Genomic DNA, 27,151 nt, shown 5'->3' with positions numbered 1-27,151 from the left:
AAGTAACAGTGAGTAACCACTGCGCCATCAAGAGAGATATAAGTTGAGTACAATTTCTTATATTTGTATGTTCGCGCCACATACATATACACGAATTTTGTGCTCAACCCATCCCCGCTATGATGGTACAATGGTAGTATGTGCGCGTGGGCAAGTGTTATTCATTATCTCTCTTGACGGCGCAGTGGTTAGTCACTGTTACTTTGATACGTCTGAGCTGAGGTTCGAGCCCTCGGCTTCACTTCGTATCAGTTTCCGTATATGTCTCCGACGAGCGCATTGTCAGTCTCGTTCGTGATGACATGGAATCAAAAGTAAAAAGTTAATGTGGTTGAAAAAATATTAAGATCTGCAGTGGGGACCATTCAGTGTGTGTGAATAACATTTGCCCACGAACACATACTATCATTGTGCCATCATAGCGGGGATGGGTTGAGCACAAAATTCGTGTATACAAATATGAGAAAGGATACTCAACTTATATCTCTTGATGGCGCAGTGGTTAGTCACTGTTGCTTTGATACGTCTGAGCTGGGGTTCGAGCCTTTGGCTTCACTTCGTATCAGTTTCTGTAAATGTCTCCGACAAGCGGATTGTCAGTCTCGTTCGTGATAACATGGAATTAAAAGTAAAAATGTAATGTCGTTGAAAAGAGATTAATATCAGCACTGGGGACCATTCAGTGTATATATATATATATATATATATGTATATATATATATATATATATGTGTGTATGTATATATTGTCATGGGTTGCTTGCTTGGGTTTGGCCTGAGTTACCGTAATGAGTGGAACTTCAGTCGAATCTAGGGGTAAGTCGAGTTCCAGTTGAAAAGCGAACCCACAACAATAACGTGGAACGTATAGGTAAAATACGTTCCGAGGAAAAGCTCTATTTGAGACTGAATGTAAGTATGAATTATAAGGATTATGGTTGAGGTAAGATAGACGTCTGCACGAAACTTAACTAACTATATTTACACATAAAGAAAAAATAAAGTTTTACTGATCATTTACGTACACTCAACGTACACTGGGACATTTAACATAGACAAATACATACAAGACAAATAAAAGTTCAATACATAGAAAACACATAACATAAAGATATACAAGTCCAAGAATGGCCTACTAAAATACTTGCGAACAAAACAGCAATGCACCAATATACAGCGTCGAAGAGGTGAGACCTAGGGTGATGTGAAGGTGTGAGAGAGGTGGACAACTCGGGAGGCTCTTTTTATACCCGAGGTAGGCGGGGCCAAAGCTTCATGTCCAGGTTCGAACTCAAACGTTGTAATGACGCATATTGGCTATGAGTCTTGTTCGAAGCAGTGAGTAGTAGGCGGGCGATTTGAAAATCGTTTGATTCACGGTTGGCTATAACAATATATATACGTGTGTGTGTATGTGTGTATATATGTATATATATATATATATATATGTATATATATATACACCAAAGGATTTTTCCCCCTTACATGGAAGGTAGCCAAAATACAGAGGCATGGAAACCCCTCCCACCCATTCCGTCCCCTACATACTCCACTCCCCCCTACCCTCCTCCCTCTCTCATATCTTGGTATCTCCTAGATGACGGGTCATCCCTGCATCTTGTCCATTGCCCTGGACACACACACATACACACACACACACTCACACACACACACACACACACACCACACACCACACACACACACACACACACACACACACACACACACACACACGCACACACACGCACGCACACACACACAAACGCACACACACTCGGTGGTATAGTTGGTAGAGCGCTGAACTGGGAAGCAGAAGTGCTCCCAGCACCCAGTTCGAATCCTGCCCAGGGCCGAAATTATTTCGGTATCGCTGTGCCTCGGGTCGTTACTCTGACTCTCGTGGGCGGGGAGTTGGGTGTGTGTGTGTGTGCAAGGTCATAGCATTACCCATAGATCGGACCTACGAGCTCTGAGCTCTCTTCCAGTAGGGAAATAGCTGTCGATCACGAGTCCAACACGTGATCCAAAGACCAAGTGAATACACACACACACACACACACACACACACACACACACACACACACACACACACACACACACACACAAGAACATAAGAATTAAAGGAGACTGCAAGAGACCATAAGGCCTACACCAGGCAGCTCCGTATCCATCAGCACCCGTCATCCCCATCCATAAAGTTGTCTTATCGTTTTATTAAAACAACTGATAGTTTCAGCGCTTACTACATGGCTACTAAGTTTATTCCATTCATCGGCCACCCTATTAGTAAACCAATTCTTGCCTATTTCCTTCTTAAATCTAAATTTGTCCAGTTTATACCCATTACTGCGAGTCCTGCCCTGTTGTTTTATTATGATGACCTTGTTTGCATCACCCTTGTTATAACCTTTGATCCACTTGAACACCTCTATTAGATCACCCCGCACTCTGCGTCTTTCCAGAGAGTGTAAGTTAAGGTGCCTAAGCCTCTCTTCGTAAGGCAAATTTCTGAGTCCATGTATCATTTTGGTCATTCTTCTCTATACTGATTCTAGTGAATTTATGTCCATTCTGTAGGACGGAGACCAAAACTGTACCGCATAGTCAAGGATGGGTCTAACTATCGCTAGATAGAGTTTAATAATTACCTCTGCACTTCTATTCGTTACCGTCCTAGCAATGAAGCCTAATGCTCTGTTAGCTTTATTTCTGGCACTAATGCACTGTTTCCTGGTTTTAAGGTCCGGACTCACCAGAACTCCCAAGTCCCTCTCGCACTCAGATTTTTCTAAAAACGTGTTATCTAAGCTGTATCTATTTTCGGGGTTGTGTAGCCCTACGTTTAACACGCTACACTTAGAGATATTGAAGTTCATTTGCCATTTCACCGACCATGTGAACAATTTATTAAGATCATCCTGCAGAATCTCTGCGTCGTCTCCTGACCTAATTAGGCGTCCTATTTTAGTGTCGTCCGCAAACTTACTAACATCACTATTTATCCCATCGTCTAAGTCGTTTATGTACATAATGAACAACAAGGGACTCAAAACCGAGCCTTGGTGGACCCCACTAGTAATATTGCCCCACCTAGATTTTACTCCATTTATGGTGACCCGCTGTTTTATGTTACTGATCCAAGCTCTAATCCATTCCAACACTTTTCCTCCTATGCCATGGGCTTCGATTTAGTAGTCTCTGGTGCACGCGCACACACACACACACACACACACACACACACACACACACACACACACACACACACACACACACACACACACACACACACACACACACACACACATACACACACATAAATGATATGGACGAAAGAGTAAATTATTACATAATTCTTTTTTTGCCGACGATGCCAAATTACTCAAGAGAGTGAAAACAGAAGAAGATTGCAGATCGCTACAAGATGACCTGGATAAAGTATGGGAATGGAGCCAGAAATACGAGATGAACTTCAACATCAAGAAATGTAGCATAATGGAATTTGGAAGAGGCAAAAATAGAGTTTCGGGAAAATATACGATTGGAAACAAAGAAGTAAAGAAAGTAAACTCAGAGAGGGACCTAGGAGTAATCATCTCAAGTGACTTGACACCTGACAAACATGTAAATAAATTATTCGGAGAGACTTACAACTTACTAAGATCAATGAAAGTGGCATTCGACATGGATGAAGAGATGGTTAAGAAAATAATTACTATATTGATAAGACCGCAACTAGAATATGCTTTATCAATGTGGGCACCAAACACAAAGAAAATCACAAAGAAATTACAAAGAATCCAAGTTTGACATATGGACAAAGATTGGAGAAACTACAGTTGTCAACTTTGGAGGAGAGAAGGGAAGGAGGCGCCTTGTGGACCATTTTCAGAATTATGAAAGGGATGGAAGTTCTCGATAGAGATGACCTATTGAAATGGGACAAGAGAGAAACAAGAGGACACGATAAAAAGCTAAAGAAGGACAGTTACAGAAGAGACCTGAAAAAGAACAGTTTCCCGCACAGAGTGATCGATGTCTGGAACAAACTAAACAGTGAAACAGTGAATGCCAGAACTATACACGAGTTCAAAAATAAATTGGATGTGGAGAGATACGAAAACGGGTCACAACGAGCATAGCTCCCGTCCCGTAAAATACAACTAGGTAAACACACACACACACACACACACACACACACACACACACACACACACACACACACACACACACACACACACACACACACACACACACACACACACACACACACACACACACACACACACACACACACACTATGGACAACCGTGCTAAAAAGAATATAAGGAAACTAGAAAGAATACAGAGAGCAACAACAAAGTTGGCACCAGCTCTTTCCAATTTAACATACGAACAAATATTATCGAAATTAGAACTACCAACACTAGAACAGAGAAGAGAAAGAGGTAATCTACTGATTATATATAGAATCATGAAAGGAATGGAAATCCTTGACAGGAATGATTTACTAAAAAATGACAATGGAAAAACAAGAGGTCATGAAAATAAAATAAAAAAGGATAACTATAGAAGAGATTGGAAAAAGAATAGCTTCCTACATAGAGTGCTGGATATATGGAATAACTTAAATAAAGAAACAGTGTGTGCAAATACTATTCAAGATTTTAAGAAAAAACTTGATGCTGAAGGATACAAAGACGGGTCACTACGAGCATAGCTCCCTTCCTGTGTAATACAAATAGGTAAATAAATACACACACATATACACCCACCCACCCATCCACACACACACACACACACACACACACACACACACACACACACACACACACACACACACACACACACACACACACACACACACACACACACGTCGGACAGACGGCGAAGGTTGAAACTCCGAAACACCGGAAAAACGCAATTTTCGTGTATTTCAGCGACGAAGGAGTACTTGTGTTGTATTAGTAGGAATGGGGAAAGCTCGTGGTGTAGTGGGCAAGTGAAGAAAAAGGAGAAGGGGAGGAATTATTGAGAAAAATGGAAGAAAATGAGGAAGGAGACAAACGGGCCCCGGAAGTCAGAAGGTGTGTATACAAAAAGTATGCAGACGACACAGGTGAAGTCGAAGAAATCAACAAAGTAGAAATATAGATAAGAGCAACTCAATAGAAAGTGGAGATAATTATTTCTATGGATTTAATGAGGGAGGAGACGACAACCTCCCCCGATTAGCAAGTCTAGAGGAAAAACTAACAAAAATGAACGAATCATGGGAGGTTAGGTTCAGCCAACTCGCGCTAATTACACAGAGAGTTGATAAACTGGAAGAACTAAAGAAGGAGAACCAAAACCTAAATAAAGAAATAGAAGAATTAAAAAGACAGTTAAAAGAAGTAAAGGATGAGAATGAGGAATCGAAGAGGAATAATAAAGAGAATAAGGAGTCTATAGCAAAAGTTCAGGAGGATAATAAAATCGAATTTAGTGATATAGTGAAACAACAGATGAAGGAACACACTAAGGACACAGTTATTAAAGTGATGAGAAAGGAGAATATAGTAAGAGACTTAGCAGATAAAAAGAAATTTATAACTATATTAGGAATGGAAGAGAAGCATAATTAAAATAGGTCTACAAGAGTAAGAGATGAAAAAGAAAAGGTAAACAAGGTATTAAGATATTTCAAGAAGGTGAACAGGAAATAGGGAAAGAAATTGAAGAAATATATAAAAAAGGAAAATCCAGTATAGAGAAGACCAAACCAATTATGGTTAAATTCAGGTCACAAACGACAACAGAGAATGTCTTATCAAAAACAGGGAAACTAGCAGAAAGTGATCAGTACAAACAGGTATGGATAAAAAGAGAGATGAATAAAGAGGAAAGAGAGGAAAAAACCCCACAAAGAATCGAAGCTAAGAAAAAAAAATGAGAACAGAACAGAGTCAGAGAAAGAGAAATTCTATTGGAGAGTAGTGGATTTGAAAGTGAGGAAATGGTTCTTAGGAGAGAAAAACAGAAGGGAAACAGAAAACAGGATGGAGGTATCAGAAATTTAAAAGTGTCCTTCACAAATATAGATGGATTAATGACAGGTTTAGATGATCTGAGTGACTACCTGAAGGAAAAAGAACCTGACATAATGGGAATTGTGGAGAAAAAATTGAAAGGTCCATTACCACCCAACAGTGTAGGATAATTAATTGTGCATATAATTATTGGATTAGAAACAGAGAAGTAAAACAAGGTGGAGTTATGTTCCTGACTAAGAAGGATATAAATGTGAGGAATGTTACATATGGAAAGAATAGAGTGGAAATGATTATGATGGAAATAGAGGACAGGGACAAGAAGAGCAGGAAGTTTGTGGTAAATTATGTGCCTCCTAAAACGGCTTCATGGGAAGAGAGAGAACACAAAAATATGTTAGAAGACACAAGGATAACACTAAATAAGATAATGGAGGAAGAATAGTTATAATAGGTGACTTTAACTGTAAAGAAATCTGCTGGAAAGATATGACAGTGAAGGGTGGAGACGACCTATGGTGAAATGTATTACTTCATATAATTATGGAACATACAATGACACAATGGATACAAGAGAATACTAGGTATAGAATTAAGGAAGAGCCATCAAGACTAGACCTAATAATCACATCAGAACCTGAAATAGTGGGGTCATATACATTGGGAGAGGAAGGAATTAAAAAAGTGGAAAATGAGAAGGACCTGAGAGTCATTATTATGAATATGTCCGCTGAGAAACATATTGAAAAAAAAATTGGAGAAACTTATAACTTAATAAGATCAACCAAAGTGGCATTAACATACCTGGACAAAGAAATTATGAAGAAAATACCAATCACGTTGATAAGACCAAAATTGGAGTATGCAGAGACGACTTGGTCACCAAGTAAAAAAAAAAAAAAATGTTTAACAAAACTTGAAAGAATACAAAGAGCAATTACGAAACTGGCACCAACGCTCTCAGATCTAACTTATGAGGAGAGGCTGGCAAAACTTGAGCTCCAGACATTGGAGCAAAGAAGAGAGAGGAGATTGTTTAGAGAACTTTTTCATAAGCACACGCTGCACAGTTTTGTTTGACTGTATTCTAGCATACTCCAACACACATAAACACCTTTTCTCTTCTAGTGAATGGCATTTCTGTACCTGTAAAGATAAATAGGCTACATCAAACATTAGACATATAATTTTGACCTGTTTCTACACTTCCTGTTAAAATACGAAGTCATTTGAACGGGAAATGACAATTTTATAAGAATGCAAAATTATACAATTCTTGAAACACCCTATATATAGTAACTTTGTTATTTTCTCAGATTCTTTGAGTGCATTACAGTCAATTAAGTCAGGTAACCAAATGGGGAATTCTCTCCTGGGCAAAATCATTAGCGCACTTTCGACGACCAACAAGTCCATTACTCTCTCTTGGGTTCCCAGCCACATTGGGATCTCCGGGAACGAGAAAGCGGACACGCTGGCCAAATCTGCGTTAGAAAATGACTATTATAGATATACCTATAGACATAGGCACTTTCAATTCAATCTTAAGAAAACAATTACACGCCCACTGGCAACACCAGTGGGACAATCTCCACATCACACATAAACAAAAGGAGCACATAACAGACTGGTCAACATCATACAGAAGCAATAGACGGGAGGAAATCGCCATAGCAAGGCTGAAGATGAATTCCACCTACATCACCCACCTAGATCCTTATATCACTGGCGTATTTCCTCCCCAGTGCAACACCTGCAACACTACTCATACACTGCAAGAAATATAACATACAGCGCCAGGCGCTTATACATATATACACTGAATGGTCCCCATTACACAAATATTAATCTTTTTCAACCACATTAATTTTTCACTTTAATTCTATGTCATCACAATCGAAACCGATAAGAAGCTCGACGGAGACATATACGGAAACTTATACATAGTGAGGTCAAGGACTCGAACCCAGCTCAGACGTAGCAAGTGAACGTTGACTTAAACCACCACGCTATCAAGAGAGATTGATCTCTTGATAACGCAGTGGTTTATGTCACTGTTCACTTATTACATCTGGGCTGGATTCGATTCCTTGGCTTCACTACGTATCAGTTTCCGTTGAGCTCCTTATCAGTCTCGATCGTGATGACATGAGATTAAAGTGAAAAATTAATGTGGTTGAAATTTATATATATATATATAAATATATATATATATATATATATATGTATATATATATATTAATGTGTGTATATATATATATATATATTTGTGTGTGTGTGTGTGTGTGTGTGTGTGTGTGTGTGTGTGTGTGTGTGTGTGTATCTATATTTATATAATATAATATATATATATATATATGTGTGTGTGTGTGTGTGTGTGTGTGTGTGTGTGTGTGTGTGTGTATACACATATGTATATATATATATATATATATATGTGTGTGTGTGTGTGTGTGTGTGTGTGTGTGTGTGTGTGTGTGTGTGTGTGTGTGTGTGTGTGTGTGTGTGCCACACAAGAAACCCCCAGTCGGAGAAAATAAACTTCGAATAAAAGAAGATTCTATATTTTGGCTACCTACTGTAGCCCTTTTCAGGAAATTACATGAGACAGTAGGCAATTGGGACTTATAAGCTAAAGATACAAAGGAGTGTGAGGGAACATTAACATTACTCTGACGCGGGGTAAGAAGGGGTGGGGGGGGACGAGGGAGAGGGGGTTGTAAGCTTTAGACAAGCTTATTGACCGCTGCACGGGAAATAATGTCAGGAGTCCACTGCCCTTTAGAAATATTGATTTTGGGCCATTCCTCAATAGCTGATTAAACTATTTTCCTCCTGAAATCGCAGTGAGACTTGAACACTAATGTGGCCTTACCCCAGTCGAAAGAATGATTATGATTTTTAACATGAAGAAACACGGCCAAATTTTCCTGCCCATACCTGATTCATCTTTTATGTTCTGCCAATCTAGTGTTCAAATGTCTACCGGTTTGACCCAAGTACACCAAATCACAATCTTGGTAGGGCAAATAAACGCCGGGTGACTCTATTTCCTTCAGTTTTTGTTGAACGTCCACAATTTGCTTACGCACGTTGTTGGGATAGTGATAAACAATTATAAGACGTTCATTAGGAAACAGCTTAATAGAAAAAAATTATAGTTATACTATAAGGAATTTTCCCAATTGTCCACTGTTTCATGTACTTTACAGAAGAGGGCTACAGTTGGAAGCCGAAATATAGAATCTTCTTTTATTCGAAGTTTATTTTCTACGACTGTGGGTTTCTTGTGTTATTTACAAATATAATACAACTTTTTTTTTAGATATATGTATGTATATATATATATATATATATATATGTATATATATATATATGTGTGTATATATATATATATATATATATATATGTGTGTGTGTGTGTGTGTGTGTGTATATATATATATATATATATATATGTGTGTGTGTGTGTGGGTGTGTGTGTGTGTGTATATATATGTATATATATATATATATATATATATATATATATATATATATTGATTTAAACTATGACAAATGTAACTGAAGGCGGAGAAAATATACGAGAAATAATGGAAGAATTACTGCCTTAACGTTTCGACCCTTAGGGTCTTGATCACAAAGCATAACACAAAAGTATAACATGGACATTTTATATACATACATGTCACCTCACAGGGTGCCTGGGAAAGGTCGTCGCGCTTGGAACATTTGTCCGTTTGTTTTCATCCACTATCAATAAACTTGTAGCTCTTGCCAAGCATATAAAACCATCTCTATGGTTGATGTTATTATTAGTATTAATATAGGCTGCTTCTATTGTTTTTTCTTAATTTCTTTGTTGAACCTTTATTTATTATAATTGTATTGTCCCAGTTCGGAAGGTGGTCATATGTATCTATGTGTCTTACTATAGAATTAGAAAGCCTGTGGGTTCTTACATCATTTTTGTGTTCATATAATCTTTTTTCTAATCCACGACCTGTTTCCCCAAAATATGAGGATGGGCAATTTTTACAAGGTATTTTATAGACAATACTATTTTCATTCGTATGGTTATTATAATTACGCGTTACCAAATGTCCCACTTTGCTACCTGATGTTCTTGCTATCTTTATACCTGCTTTTAAGAGGACGTTGTCTAGAGTTGAATTAATGCTGGAATTTGGGACTGTGATATATCGTGTTTCTTTGTTACAATTTTTTTTATCTTTACTCTTCTTATTTATTTCCTTAGCTTTCTTTTTTAGTTTAAGTAGGAGACCTTTGGGATATTTTAATTTGCTGAAAGTTTTTGTAATGTGATCTAGTTCGTCTTCTAAGAATTCTTCACTACAGATGCGAAAAGCCCTGAGGAAGAAGCCAATTATGTTATTATACCTGTTTTAGTCCTAATATTGTGTCCTGAATAAAAATGTATATAATCTTCTTTATTAGTGGGTTTGCGGTATACCGAAAACTTTACATTGCTGTTTGTTCTGTGTATGACAGTGTCTAAAAATGGTAATTTTCTGTTGTTCTCTACTTCTGCCGTAAATTGTATGTTACTATTTACATTGTTTAATCTTTTTAATTTATTGTTAATATTAGCTTCTTTTGGTACAATAACAACAATGTCATCAACATACCTTAACCAAACACTGTTTCTACCCATTATTGATATATAATTTTCAGTTTCAAGCATTTCCATATATAAGTTGGCTAACACAGCAGAGAGGGGACTACCCATGGCTAAGCCAGAATGTTGTCTATATTCAACATCATTGAAAGTAAAATTAAATCAAGGTAATCTGTTTTGGGGATAGGTAAATCTTCATTATTTAAATTGTTTACCACTCGCTCAACAGCGAGTTTTGCAGGTGAGCATTACTGATAGAACCTAATGTTTTGGATAAGGGTTTAGCTAAGCATTTGGCTAACCTATGTGGAGCACTATTAACACCTGATGTAATAGGACGCATGGGAATTCCTGTTTTGTGGATTTTTGGTAAGCCTATATTCCTATTAAATGCTAAAGCACAAGTGGCGTCAATGATTTTAAGAGAACATTTCTCTAACTCTCTGTATTTCCTTTTTTCTTCATAATTCAAATTCTATATTTACATTAGAGATAAAAAGGTTGTTAGGAATCACATTGGTCTACTATTATCTGCTGACGGTCAACTTGAATATTCAAATGAAGGTATGTGTAATATCTTGAACAATTATTTTAGCTCGGTATTCGTAAACGAAACACCTCAAAATGAATTCCAAACTGAAACCTGTGAAAAGTCTGGGGTAAACTTACTCACTACGGTAAATATAACAAAAGAAAAAATTAAAAGGTGTATAGACAAACTCAAAGTTAATAAAACACCAGGGCCTGACGGTTGGCATCCAAGAATCTTAAAGGAAATGAAAAATGAGATTGTTGTTCCATTAGAAATTATTTTCAAGAAATCCATCATATCCGGAGATGTCCCAAGAGAATGGAAGCTAGCTAACGTTACTCCCATGTTCAAAAAAAGGTGACAAAAAGAAACCAAATAACTATAGGCCTATAAGTTTGACTTCAATCGTAGGAAAAACAATGGAAACTATCATCAGAGATGCTATCGAACATCATTTAGAAAGTAACCGTTTGATAAATGATAGCCAGCATGGTTTCAGACGGAAACGTTCTTGCGTGACTAACTTACTCGAATTCTACAACACAGTTATCTCGAATTATGACAAAAGAAACAATATAGATTTAATATATCTAGACTTTGCAAAAGCTTTTGATACCGTCCCACACGAAAGACTAATTACTAAATTAGCTTCACACGGAATAAGTGGTAGCCTATTAAGTTGGACTAGTAATTGGTTGAATGGTCGAAAATAGAGAGTTGTTTTAAATGGAAAAACTTCTGGATGGAAAAATGTTACAAGTGGAGTTCCTCAGGGTTCCGTTCTTGGGCCACTTCTATTCAGAGTATATATAAATGATATAGACCATGGACTAAAATCTACTGTTTCCAAATTTGCTGATGATACAAAACTGTGCGGAGTGGCAAATGATCACTCAAACCAATTAGATATTCAAGAAGATTTAGATCAATTACAGCAATGGTCTGAAAAGTGGTTAATGAAATTTAACACAAGTAAATGCAAGGTAATGCACATAGGTAAAAATAACAGTAAGTACGATTACAAGTTATTTGGAAATTCGTTAACAAAAGTGGGTAGTGAAAAAGATCTCGGCGTAATTATCAGTAACGACCTCACATCATCCAAGCAGTGTATTTCAGCCTCTGAGAAAGTAAATAAGATTCTGGGACTGATTGCGCGATCTTTTGATTTCAAAAGTCCATCACTCATTAACAAGCTATATAAATCGTTAGTTCGTCCACATTTGGAATATGCTGTTTCCGTATGGTCACCGAATCTCATTAAAGACATTGACAGACTGGAAAAAGTACAACGGCGAGCCACAAAACTGATTCCAAATATCAAAAATAAATCATACGAAAATCGACTAAAACACATGAATCTGTTTTCTCTAAAAAAGCGTAGACTCAGAGGTGACTTGATACAGGTCTTTAAGATTCTAAAGGGAATTGACAACATCAAAAGTGACAAAATTTTCACATTGAATGAGAATCAGACAAGAAACAATGGTCTCAAACTGTCCGGAAATAGATTTAATTTGGAAGTGGGTAGAAACAACTTTGCCAACCGTGTAGTTAATGAATGGAATAAACTTCCTGCACAGGTAGTGCAATGTAGTTCAGTTCGAAGCTTTAAGAATCATTTAGATAAATACCTAAGTAAGATGCTGTAATGATTATAATTTATCTTATATTATTTGTTTTTGTTTTGTTATCATTTGTCTGTCTGTTTCTCATTTATTATTAGTTATATGTCAATTCATTATTATTTACTATTTACGTGTTTGTTTATTACTTAACTATACCTATGCATTTATTTATGTATTTTATTTGTTATTTACATTATTATAGTTTTTATTTATTATTAATATGATTTTTTTTCGCATCCGACCTAGATATGGACCAAAAGGTCTCCTGTCGGTATGCTCCGCCTTTGTAGTAAAAGGCTTCAGAATGTTGATTCATTTTACCGACAGCTGTTTCAACCATTACAAATGGTCATCTTCAGGGTAATACATGGGTATATAAGGCCGAGTAAAAACGGCAGGGAGAGGTCACTTGTAAGGTGGGAATCTGTCTACCCTACCGAGACGGAAAGGGTAACCGGGACAACTTCCCGATGTGGGATTACGTCCTGGAAGTCTAGACACAATCCCCATGTGGGTTTTTGTCCCGTGGTGACGGTCTGTATTTTCTATTGGAGGGGAGGACATAATCAGATGAAATCTGTACATTTAAGATAGGCTTTTGTAAAGCGATGCTCACTGCCTCAGCTACTACTAAACTTCCATAATTGTTATCATGGTGGATGATTGTTGTATCTCTTATGAGATACAACAATCATCCACCATGTAAAGAGAAGAGAAGTAGAGTATAAGATTAAGGAGGCAAAGAGGAGAGCAGATGTGAAATGGGGTAAGAGTATAACAGAAAATTTTGAATGTCATAAAAAGGTGTTTTGGAAAGAAATTAAAAGAGGAAGAGGAGGTGAATCAAGTAGAGAAGAAAGGGTAAAAGGTTCAGATGGAGAAATGATAATGGAAGAGAAGGCAGTGAGAGGAAGGTGGGTAGAGTATTTTAGGGAGTTGCTAAATGTGAAGGAGGATAGGGAGGGAAAGATAGTTGCAGTGGGAAGCGCTAAGAAAATGAGAATAATGAGTGAGGAAAATGGAGGAGAAATAGGGAAAGATGAAGTGAAAGCAGCTGTTAAGATGATGAGAGTAGGTAAGGCACCTGGTCTGGATGGATGTCATGAAGAATGTCTGAAGAAAGGAGGTATAGTTATGGTGGACTGGCTGGTGAGGTTGTTTAATGTTTGTATGAGAGAGGGTAGAGTGCCGGAGGACTGGAGTAGTGCCTGTATAGCTCCAATTTACAAGGGACAGGGGGACAAGTGTGAGTGTAGTATTTTCAGAGTGATCAGCTTGTTGAGTGTAGTTGGGAAGGCTTGATTGAGAGGATTAGGAGAGGAACAGAGGGAGTAATTGGTGAGGGACAGTGTGGTTTTAGGACAGGTAGGGGTTATGTTGATCAAATTTCTGTGGTAAAACAAATATGTGAGAAAACTATAGGAAAAGGTAAAGATGTTTTTTGGGCTTTTATGGATCTGGGAAAGTCTTATGGCAGGGTAGACAGGAAGGCATTATGGGAGGCATTGCAGATATATGGGATAGGAGGAAAGCTGTAAAGATCAGTCAAGAGTTTTTACGAGAGTAGTAGAGCTTATGTTAGGATTAGAAATGGAGAGAGTGAATGGTTTGAGGTAAAGGTGGGACTTCGTCAGGGATGTGCTATGTCGCCCTGGCTGTTCAATCTATACATGGATGGGGTGGTGCGAGAGGTGAAAGCAAGGGTTGTGGGTCAGGGGTTGGAGATTATTAAAGAAAATGGAGAAAAGTGGGAGATAAGCCAGTTGTTGTTTGCTGACGACACTGCGCTTGTAGCAGGATCAGAGGAGGTATTGAGGAAGTTAGTGACAGAGTTTGGGAAGGTGTGTGAAAGAAGGAAGTTGAAGACAAATGTGAGTAAAAGTAAAGTGATGAGATGTACAAGGGGAGAGAGTGGCAGCAGAATAGAAGTGAGTATTAAGGGAGAGAGAATGGAGCAAGTGGATGGTTTTAGATATTTGGGTGCGAATGTGGCAGGAAAGGGAGGAGTGGGGTTGGAAGTAGAATGTAGATTGAGAGAAGCGAGTAAATGCCTCGGTGGATTAAAAAGTGTAATGGGTGTGGGTGTGTTTACCTAGTTGTATTATACGGGAAGGGAGCTATGCTCGTGGTGACCCGTCTTTGTATCTCTCAGCATCAAGTTTTTTCTTAAAATCTTGAATAGTGTTTGCACACACTGTTTCTTTGTCCAATTTGTTCCAAGTATCTGTCACTGTGTGGGAAGCTATTTTCTTTTCTTTTTTTCAGAACACTTCTGTATTTTTTTTTTCTTTTCGTGTCCTCTTGTTTTCTATTGTCCCATTTCAATAAGTCATTCTTATCTAAGATTTCCATTCCCTTCATAATTCTATAGATAGTTAGTAGGTCTCCTATTTTCCTTCTTTGATCCAAAGTTGGTAATTCTAATTTGGACAGTCTTTGTTCATATGTCATTTTGGAAAGAGTTGATGCCAGTTTTGTTGTTGCTCTTTGTATTCATTGTAACTTCTTTATATTCTTTTTGGTACTGGGTGTCCATAGTGTTGCTGCGTACTCGAGTTTTGGTCTTATTAGTATAGTTTTTTGTTTGTTTTTTTATTTCCTCGTCCAAATAGGCAAATGCCACTTTTATTGACCTCAATAAATTATAGGTTTCTCCGAATATTTTATTAATATGCTTATCCGGTGTCATGTCTTTGCTGATCATCACTCCAAGGTTTTTTTCCGAGTTTACTTTTTTTACCTCTTCTTCACCAATTTTATAATCTCTCGATATTCTGTTTTTACTTTTTCCAAATTTCATTATAATACATTTCTTGATATTGAATTTCACTTCCCACTTTTGAGTCAATTTCCAGATCTTATCCAAGTCTTGTTGTAATGAATTGCAGTCTTCCTCCGTTTTTACTTTCTTTAGTATTTTTGCGTCGTCTGCAAAGAAATTCATGTAACACTCTACTCCTTCGTCCATGTCATTTATGTAAATAGCAAACATGATCGGGGACAGTACTGATCCCTGCGGGACACCACTTATCATTTCTTCCCAATTTGATAATTTGTCTCTAATTACTACTCTCATTTTCCTCCCAGTCAGGAAGTCTTTCATCCATTCCAATAATTTTCCTCTGATGCCACCTATTGATTCTATCTTCCTTATTAGTTTATTGTGTGGTACCTTATCAAATGCCTTTTGTAGGTCCAGAAAGGCACAGTCTGCCCACCCATCTCTCTCTTGTATCATGTCTATTAATCTTGAGTAGAAGGAGATGAAGTTTGTTGTACATGATCTTCCTTGTCTGAATCCAATATGATTTGGGTATATTATAGTTTTTTCTTCCAAATGCTTAACCCATCTATTTTTGACGACCTTTTCGCAAATTTTTGGTAATGTGCTTGTGAGGGAGACCGGTCTGTTACTTGATGGGTCTTCCTTGTTTCCTCTCTTATAGATTGGTACAATGTTTGCCTTCTTCCAGTCCTGTGGTACTTTTCCTTCTTTAAGTGAGAATTTAATTATATTGTATATTTTGTCTGTTAATTCTTCTATGCATTCTTTCATTATCCAATTTGCAATTCCGTCTAGACCATGTGATTTTCTGACGTCAAGGGTTTTGATTTGGTCGCTGATTTCCTTTTGTGTTACAATTATTTCTTTCATTGAGGGGGATTTTCCTCTCTCTATTTCCTCACAGTTAGGTGAGTTTTCTATTGTGAATACTGATTTGAAATGGTTGTTCATAATTTCAGCCATTTCCGGTTCTTCTGTATATTCATGTTTACCTTGGCGCAGCTTTTGTAATTCTTGTTTGTTCTTCAGTTTGCCATTTACATACCTGTAAAATAGTTTGGGTTCTTCCTTGCATTTTTCTATTATCTTTTTTTCATAGTTTCTCTATTCATCTCTGCGTGATTTTACATACTCATTACTTAGTTTGACGTACATTTGCCATTTGCTTGTTTTCTTGTCTCTTCCATTTCTTCCAAGCTTTGTCTCTTTTATCCTCAGCCTTACTACACCTTTTGTTGTACCAGCTTTTTATGTATGTTCTTTTCATTTTTTGTTGTGGTACCTATTTATTCACTCCCTCATTGTAAATTTATTTTAGTATATTCCATTTCTCTTCCATCCCTGTTTCTTTGTTTAGGAATTTTTTCCAGTTCGCGTTGCGATTTTTTTTTCTAGTTTCTCAATTTTGTTTTGTTGTACATTAGTCTTCCTATTCTATGTTTATCCTTTCTGCTTTGATCCATTTGCTCTTTCAACTCAAATTCTATTAGTACATGGTCACTCTTTCCTATCGGAGTTTTGTAATAAATTTTATCGACAATTTCAGGCTCTGTCGTAAGTATTAAGTCCAGCCTTGATGGTTCTTCACTACCTCTGTATCTGGTATTTTCCCTTATCCACTGAGTCATTGTGTATTCAATGGTCATGTCGAGCAGGACGTTGCCCCAGAGTTCCTCTCCACCCTTCACTGTCATTTCCTCCCAACATATTTCTTTTGAATTAAAGTCACCCATAATTACTGTATTTCCTGTCCTTCAGTATATTAGTTCATTCGTATTTTGTATCTTCTAATATTTTGGAATGATCACTTTCTGTCCAGGACTTTGTTTTGGGGGCACATACACCACTACAAATTTTCTGCTCTTCATATGTTTGCTTTCAACTTATGTGGTGTGTGTGTGTGTGTGTGTGTGTGTGTGTGTGTGTGAGTGTGTGTGTGTGTGTGTGTGTGTGTGTGTGTGTGTGTATTATATGCTTATGTATATATATATATATATATATATATATATATATATATATATATTTCTAAACAGAAATGTAGTAGCACATTTGTAAATTACACACAGGAACCCACAGTCGGAGAAAGAATAAACTTCGAATAAAGAAAAATCCTATATTTCGGCTATCAACTGTAGCCCTCTTCAGGAAAGTACGACGAGGGCTACAGTTGATAGCCGAAATATAGGATTTTTCTTTATTCGAAGCTTATTCTTTCTCCGACTGTGGGTTCCTGTGTGTAATATATATATATATATATATATATATATATATATGTATATATGAATATAAGTATATATATATATGTATGTATGTATATATATATATATATATGAGTGGAAAGGGTGGTAGAGAAACGCGGGTTAGAGCGAGAACAATATATTCCTGACGTTTCAACTTCTAGTCTTCCTCTGAAGAAGAGTTATAGTCGAACCGTCAGGAATATAGTGTTCTCTCTCTATCCCACGTTTCTCTACCACCTTTTCCACTCATCTGTCTACATGGTTACTATATATATATATATATATATATATATATATATATATATATATATATATATATATATATATATATATATATATATATATATATATATATATATATATATATATATATATATATATATATATATATATTAATGTCCCGTGTCCTTAACATCATATCAGTAAAAAAAAATTAATGGATGATTCTTAACAGAAATTTCTTAAGATGATTGCTAATTTCTTAAGATGATTGCTAATTTATCTTTCTCCCTTCTCAAGGAAATTTGAGTGAAGCGTTATATCGAAAAATTATTAAGTGACAGTCTTAGACACCGAAAAGTGAAATGAATGAGAAACAGCTGTTAGAGCTCTTAAAAACAGCATACTTCGCCGCTGTACCTGTCACACGAGGTCCCTGGACTCATATCTCACGGGAGCTTGATGTTCTTGGGGATTCGCTTAAGGAAGAGAAAAACAGAGAAAAACTTGAAGAAGGTTTGGCTCGTCAGGTGGTCGAATGCATTCTCAATCATCATTTGGCCATCGCCTACCCTCGCAACCCGCATCACTGCAAGCAGGTTCTCGATTGGCTTAGGCAACAGTGGAAACAGAGAAACTGGAACGGACAAAATATCTTCCAGGGAATCATTGACGAACACAGAGCTAATGTCGGACAAGATCCCTTCAGTGAGTTTTATTACAAAACTTACTTCGGTTGGGATGGATCTAACTATTCAGAAACCGCTCATGGCGTCACTCTTCTGGAGAGCGGTGATGGGATAACGCATGGCACGACGGGGCTGACCACCTGGTGTGGTGCGGCTGTATTAGCAGAATGGGTGGCTCTCAACCCACAAGTCATCTGTGGGAAAAACGTCCTCGAACTGGGCTCCGGTCTGGGCTTTACAGGTGTGGCACTCTTGCGTTCAAATAGGACCCCTCCAGCTAGTTATACCTTCACCGACTGCCATCCTCATGTCCTCGATATCCTCCTTCACAATGTGACATTAAATCTTGGCCAGCCCCAGCCACAGGTACGTTTGTAACGATTGAAAAATTGAGTGAAAGTCAAATTTGGATTGAGTCTATACCATGTGCACTGTCCAGTTTAACAATGTACACCCACGTTTTCTTCCCAAAACTTCAGGATCTACGCAACTTTACAGCCGACATGACATCACGACTGGAAGAAAATCAACTGCAGCCAGGCGATATTGGAACCGCCCCGTGGGCCAACGGTATTCCAGTACCAGTCAACGGATCATCCACATTTTTCGTGTCGCAGTTAGACTGGAGGAAACCACCAATGTTGCAGCCAGTTGATGTGATTCTTGCGGCTGACGTAGTCTATGCTCATCACCTTATTCCACCCCTCGTGTCCCTTCTTAAGTAAGTAAATCACAAAATTTTCAACACTTTTTCCCTTCCCACCACAGTAATCGTTTGCGTGTGTACGCATACGTGTGCGTGTGTGTGTGCATGATTTCTGCCACTGATTGCCTATGTCTTACAAACTTTCCATCATCACTGCTACACCATATATGATATATTCATGGGATCATCCAGGTAAGACCACCCGTGTTCACAGAATCGGTGTTTGTGAGAAGTAAAAATAGTTTCGTAGGAAAACGAAAGGATAATAATGTATTAAAGCAGCTATTACAAATCAGCGCTTTTTCTGAGCTGTGTAGGGCTACTTGTCGTACCTCGATTGTCCTCATGGTTTGGATCTACTAATGCTCTGAACAATAGGCCCCATTGGAAATGCATTCAACTTGTTTACCATGCACGACAGACTGAACTTTATATATTTTTTCAGTTATTGTACGAAGTGTATCTTAGTGCTCTCTGGTTGCAGCTAATGTTATTTAATTGTAGCTAGCTTTGGCTATGAATACATTCCTATTTGGGCATTTGTAGGACCCACTTTTGTGTGTGTGGATAAAGTGATGAGGAGTAAATGCAGGAGCTACCTTTCCAAGAAAGATGGGTGCCACCTTATTTTTAATCCCGTGACGTCATACGTTGAAGAAGGGTTCCTACTAATTAAACAGCGTTCAGTAAATGAAAAACGGCTTCCAGTGATTTAAAAATTTCAAGTAATGAAATTAGCATGTGTTTTATTGTAAATAAGTCAGAGTTAAATTGTTTGATTTTAACATTTTCGTATTGTTTAGTGCTACTAAACAATACGTCGTATACAGCAAGGTCTATATATATACCAGGTCTAACCACTTCCGACCGAATTTCGAGGGTGTTGGGGCAGCGGGCCCGTGATGTCACCGGGCTGGTCAAAGTGGGGTTCGCGCGTCCCATCGCTGTTAGAGGGGGTTTACACGGTCTAACGGTTCGTCGAACGCAGTTCGACAGACACGTGTTTAAAGTGATGTGTGAACGTGTGAACGGGGTATTTGGGGTTTAACTAACGTGTTCGACAACCAAATACCCCGTTCACACATCACTTTAAACACGTGTCTGTCGAACCGCGTTCGACAAACTGTTAGACCGTGTAAACCCCCTCTTAGTTGTAACTGATTCTTTGCTTGGATATGTTGCTGCCTCCGCTCGCACCGCTCCACGCAATCAGTTATATTCTGACAATGAAGATCTATATATACCGGTATATATAGATCTTGATAATGTGTCTTATTGTGCCATTAAGGGTTGTGGCTCAAACCAGAGGAAGTAAGCCAAATATTAATTTTCATCGTTTCCCTGCAAATAAGAAGGTGTGTGAAAGATGGATTGAGCTGCGTAAAAACAAGAACACTATTTTGGTGGATACATTGCTTTCAAGTTTCCACAACATGAATTTCTTGGATCACATGTAACATCACACAATAATTCATGGAATACTATAGCTAGTTGGAAGTCTGGTGGTTTAATGACACCAAGTGAGAGTTTTTTGTGTGATCTTGAGAAAATGGAACACATGTTCTTATGTTACCATGGCCAGAAGTCACTAATACCAGGAACAAACTCCACAGAGAAATTAACAACGCAAATCTGTACATATGTGACATTGTCCCAAGAGGTTATTATTATTATTATTATTATTATTATTATTATTATTATTATTATTATTATTATTATTATTATTATTATTATTATTATTATTATTATCATTATTATTATTATTATTATTATTACTATTATTATTACTATTATTATTACTATTATTATTATTCATTATTATTATAATTATTATTATTATTATTATTATTATTATTATCATTATTTTGTCTATTGTGTCTCACCCAATCTCTTTTTTTTTTCCTTTATTACTTCTATCAACGTGTCCTTTGTACTTTCGTTCATTTGTTCTTTGACTATTTCTTTAAACAGTGTGTGTGTGTGTGTGTGTGTGTGTGTGTGTGTGTGTGTGTGTGTGTGTGTGTTTACCTAATTGTAGTAGACAGGAAAGGAGCAACGCTCTTTGGGTACTGTCCCCTATTCTCTAATTTTTTAACACGTCTAGACTCAAATTTATGTACAGTTCCAGCTTAATCTGTATCTTTGATTTTGAATTATCATATTTAGATTTGAATTCATGTTTTGTTTGAGATTGGGCTATATCACCTGAGCTATCTCACATATTTATACATCTATATGGAAAACTGTATTTCCTCACATCCTTTCGACATGTGGTCTTTCTTAATTTACTCCCATGACCTCTTAAAGCCCTCCCATATTTAATCAGATTTCTTCAATCAATCTCTTCTATCCTCTTTAGTGACCTGAACACTGTAATCATGTCTCCTGTTTCTTTTCTATCTTTCAAACTTGATAGACCCAGTACTTTTAGACTTTCCTCATATGGTTTATCTGCCAGAATGGGGATCAGTTTGGTTACTTCCCTTTGTATTCTCTCAATTTTGCTTGTATCCTTCACTTTGTGATACGTCCAGTCTTGGACGTATCAGGGTTTCTATGATTTTTATTATAAATTCTTTATCCATATAATGGAACGCCACTTTAATCTTCTGTAGTAGTCCACATGCCTCTCCCACAATCCTGTTGATATATCTGTCAGGTGACAGGTGTGTGTGTGTATGTGTATTTACCTAATTGCAGAAATGGGCGCGCGAACCTTTTTTGGGTTCCGAATCTGAACCCGAATCTTCGCCGGTTTTGGGTTCCGAACCTCCGAATAGCGAACCCGATTTTCAACATTTCGGTGCGAACATTTATTCCGAACATTTGTCCGCGAACCTCCGAATATTTTAAAAAATAGCAAAGCGAACCTTAATTCCGATACCTTCCGAACATTTCCAAACCTAAATTCTACTCATTCCGAATCTCCGAATCTAAATTTAAAGCTTTCCGATTAAAAAGTGTTTTTTTAAGATATTTACATTATTTATCAAACAAATTATTACTAGAAAAACAAATTATTAATACAAGACAGTAAAAAGTAAAAACAAAAGTTCACAAAACAAAACAGTAAAAACATTTAAAAAAAAAAATCACAACACTTCAGTCTTCACTCTTCACAGATTCATTCTAACTTGTCGGCCCTCTCTCTCTCCCTCTTAACCAACTTCAAGTTTCCCTTCATGAAGGTCAGGTTCTCAATATTGAAAAATATTGCATGGTTGCTATACAGGACAAAAAATAGATAAGGGTAAAATATTGCATACAGTGGTTGCATGATTATCTTGTTTTCTTTATATTTTCAATTGAGAGAAAATGACCGGCTGTTGGAGGGAAAACGACAAGAGTAAAAATGGCTGCGGGATTTTGCCTGGAGGTAAAATGAACGACAACGGTTAGCGACTACTCACCACATCTTACAACCGTAAGGCACAGAAAATCCACAGCAATACAACACAGATAATTGATGGTCCAATGTTTCCACAGAGAATTTTGGGAGGACCTTAAAACCGCTTCCAGTCATTGAGGGCCTGTGGGCTTCCATTCTGTGAAACTCGAGGCAGCAATTAATCATCAATCGTTGTTATCCAAAAATATTCTTTTGATAAGGACGTCATGTTTTTATCTGATATAATTTGTATAACATTTATGACAATGTTTATAATTTTGCATTGCAGGGAATTGCTGAGCAGTGCTGGAGGTAGCGAAGATAAAATAACAGGAGCTAACGTTGTAAAACATAACACACACAACAATGTTAAAACAAACAGAAATCTGCTGAACAATATTGGAACTATAAAAAACAACATAACAACTGCAAATATCCAGAACTCAAACACATACAGTAATAACAAAGCAAATACCACAGATTTCATTGCTCATAGGAATCAACTCAGGACTAGAGACACAACTATGCACAAACACAAAATGAACAAAACAAATACAAATGAAAATGCGAGGCGCATCAATAATTCTACCACAACGACTTCACCCATAAAGAATAATAATAACATAAACAGGAGTTATCTGAACGCTACGTCCACAACCCTGGCATCATCAGCAAATACAGTAAACACTGCTCCACACTCGAAGCTGAAGGAAGCATTCATCGCCTGTACACGGCGTAACCAAGACACCCTGAACACCTTCCTGACTGCCTTGAACGCAGAGAGTCTACAGCACCAACTCGTGTATCAGACCAACTCCGAGACTGCCCTTTTCGGCTACAATGAAAGTTATATGCCCGTCAAAGTATTTAGAATAAGGATTAAGAATCCTGACGGTTGAAATATATTGTTTATACATACACTTTTTTTTTTTTTTTTTTTTTTTTTGCCTGCGGATAACACATTAGTCGTTCCCAGAGTTCCTCCTGTTTAGTGAATGGAGGATGTCTGTATTGCGAGAAATCCATGTAGAATATATGAGTTTTGTAGAGTGAGGTGCACTGGGCACAATAACTCTGTACCAGCTTCCACAATTTCCTACCACTCATTCACATAAAGAAAGTTAACAACTGACAGTTGGTACCCTCCTGCCACTAGTCAATGACATGGAAAGAGTCCCACATTCTCACAACACAGACAACAATGCAATACTTTTTCCTGGATAGTTATACCGGAGTGGGCTCTTGTAGTATGTTGTTGGCGTTCAGGTTTTGTATAGGGTTGGGTATAGACTGGTGGCTGCTAATGATTAAAGAACGTTGAAGCTGTTAGTGCAACTGTGAACTGTAGCGGTTGTCTTTCTTTCTGTGTATATGTGGTAATTATAGAAGTATGAGACGGGCCAAATGTGCTTTAGTGGAACATGTAGCTGTTCTATATGCCTTGTTTTATGTCGTTCATAATATATTTGACCTGGTGTTAATGGACTTAGCTTACAGTTATATCAGCTCCGGTGCATTGTCTATAGAGGTGTTTGTGAGAACTTTCATGGCGTTTAGTCATCATGAATCTGTTGTGTGTGTGGTATGTAAATCATGTTTTGTGTAAAACCTAAAATCTGAAGTTCAAGTTGTTCAATATTATGTTGCATGAACTGTCCTGTTTTTAGCTTCTGAGCATTACGTTGCCAATGCTCGCTCCTTCAAAGTGCCTTTACTTGTTCAAGGCTTGGTGGAACATCAACATGGGTAGTAAATAGGGCTGAACTGAGCCATGTAGAATTCTGTTGTAAAAGATCCTAAATTTAGATGTTTTGTCTTAGCAGAGAATGTGACCTGGAATGTCTGAGACGAACGTAATCTATCCACTTTTTATAATCGCAGTTCATGCTTTCGTTGGCGAAATCGTGTAGCTGACCAATCATACGACAGCAGTGGATATAGGAAGTCGACAAATGTTTTTTTCATATATTCATTAATACCCGGCTCACCATGATGAAGTAAAATTTTCGGTGTTTTCTTCTATGTTTTACGCGCTCTTCGTATTTACAGCCCTGAATTTGATGAGAAATCTGAGTATATATTTCGCTGCAGCGAATTTTTTTTTCATAGTGTTCAACCACCCCCCTCCTTTGATACTAAGAACCTTCTGATTTTACCATTCAGTAACAATCTGGCTCAAGTTCCTCACATCTTAAAACGTGGAATGGTACTGCCTGGGTTAAAGTTGTATTTAATAACCCATATACTTTTAAGAAGTTAATTTTTAAAAATTCACCTAGTGTCTCAAGTGGCGGCATATACAAGATCCCTTGCAGAGACTGTAAAAAGTATTACTGTTGTGGTTAGGTTCGGACAAGCCAGGGAAATTAAACTCGCAATAACACTAAGGCTCGTAGAAGGAAGGTCCGGAGTGAGGGCCTCTTCAAGTGTCGTAGGCTGAGAGCGAAGGGGCACTTGAATCTTGGAGAATGTTGTGCTCGGGGCGACTTGTTGGAGAGAACAGCCATTTTAATAAGATAATGAAATCTGTGTTAATGAGAAAAGACGATTTAATCTAACGTTTTTCGCCCATTACGCCTGCTCTCCCTTATATGTATGGTATTGTAAAAACACACAAACCTGGAAACTCTAAGACCAATTATTAGCTCAGTGAAATCCATCTCATATAATTTATCAAAATGGTTGGTGCCTTTCCTCAGTCCGTTGGTTGGCACAATTTCCAATTCAAACATAAGAAATAATGTTGATTTAGTTCATAAACTTCAGTTTAAATATTGATTATAATTTCAAACTTGTCAGTTTTGATATAACTAGTTTATTTACAAAAGTTCCAGTAGATGATTTAATTGTTTTCCTCACTGAATTTTAGACAAAATCCCACTATGTATTAAAGGTTGTGAATTTGAATTTAATGGTCAATTTTATTCTCAGGAATTCGGAATGGGATTGGGAAATCCACTATCTTCAGCCCTTAGCAATCTCTATATGGATTTTTTAAAATAAACTATAAAGTGAAATTTTGCCACCAAATGCGATCTGGTATAGATATGTTGACGATGTTCTTTGCCTGTGGCCCAGCTCTGAGGATCTAAATGCATTTTTACAATCTCTGAATAATTCAGTTCTTTCCATTAATTTTACTATTGAATTAGAATGTATTGGTGAGTTGCTCTTTTTAAATTGTCTTATTCATAGAAATGGTAATGTTTTAAGTTTAGTGTTTATAGGAAGCCGATAAATGTTTTTTTCATATATTCATTATTGCTCGGCTCGCCATGATAAGTAAAATATTCGGTGTTTTCTTCTATGCTTTTACGTGCTCTTCGTATTTGTAGCCCCGAATTTATTGATGAGGAATTTGAGTATGTTGTCAAAGTTGGTCTTGGATTAAAGTACCCTAAAAGATTTTTAGATCACGCTCTTGCTGCAGCGAAAAAATATATATATATATATATATATATATATATATATATAGTGTTCAACCATCCCTCTTCTTTGATACTAAGAACCTTCTGATTTTACCATTCAGTAACATTCTAGCTCAAGTTCTTCACATTCTAAAAACATGGAATATTAAAGTTATTTAATAATCCATATACTTAAAAGAAACCAATTATTAAAAATTCACATAGCATATACAAGATCACTTGCAGACATTGTAAAAAGTATTACCTTGGACAAACGGGCAAGGAACTCTCAACAAGGATTAAACAACAAAAGCACAGTGTAAAAACAGCACAAGAGTCTAGTGCGCTGTTTGTCCATATGAGAGATTTTGATCATCGTATTGATTGGTCTAATGCTTCATCTATTATGTCTTGTGATTCATTTGCCAATAGGAACATTATTGAAAGTTGTATGATAAAAAATCTGAAGGATTCAATATTAATATTAGCAATGGTATTTTTAAATTAGATCATTTTATCATTGACAAAATTTGTAATCACATTACATCTTTTCCAAAATAATTCTATTTTATGTATTTTAATGTTTGTTACATTTTCTCAATGTGTATTGTCTGTATCTTTTCCAGTTTATTCTCATACTTCTTATATACCTCTATGTAACTTTTTTCTATTGTATTCCTCTGAAGATGTCAAATATCACAAAATCGTTTGAGAATTCTAGTTTCTTTTCCGGTTTCCCTTCTGGTTATCAGCAATATATATATATATACAACTATATATATGTATATATATATATATATATATATATATATATATATATGTAATGTATGTATGTATGTATATGTGTGTATGTATGTACACACACATATATATATATATATATATATATAT

At 36.9% G+C, this 27,151-nt stretch overlaps 1 protein-coding gene across 1 annotated transcript; it reads left to right on the top strand.

The window, feature by feature from the left end:
• The first annotated feature begins 18,650 nt into the window (after positions 1-18,650).
• LOC143022080 (uncharacterized) lies at positions 18,651-26,270 on the top strand. The gene is made up of 3 exons (XM_076180042.1): positions 18,651-19,125; positions 19,239-19,480; positions 23,143-26,270. Exons 2-3 carry the CDS (start codon positions 19,263-19,265, stop codon positions 23,750-23,752), a joined length of 828 nt encoding a protein of 275 aa, XP_076036157.1. The 5' UTR covers positions 18,651-19,125; positions 19,239-19,262; the 3' UTR covers positions 23,753-26,270.
• The last annotated feature ends 881 nt before the right edge of the window (positions 26,271-27,151 follow it).

This window comes from Oratosquilla oratoria, chromosome 43 (assembly GCF_046742065.1).
Source record: "Oratosquilla oratoria isolate Oo_2021 chromosome 43, ASM4674206v1, whole genome shotgun sequence".
NCBI lineage: Eukaryota > Metazoa > Arthropoda > Malacostraca > Stomatopoda > Squillidae > Oratosquilla > Oratosquilla oratoria.
The sequence above is the reverse complement of the archived record's forward strand: the minus strand, read 5'-3'. Positions and strand labels throughout refer to the sequence as shown.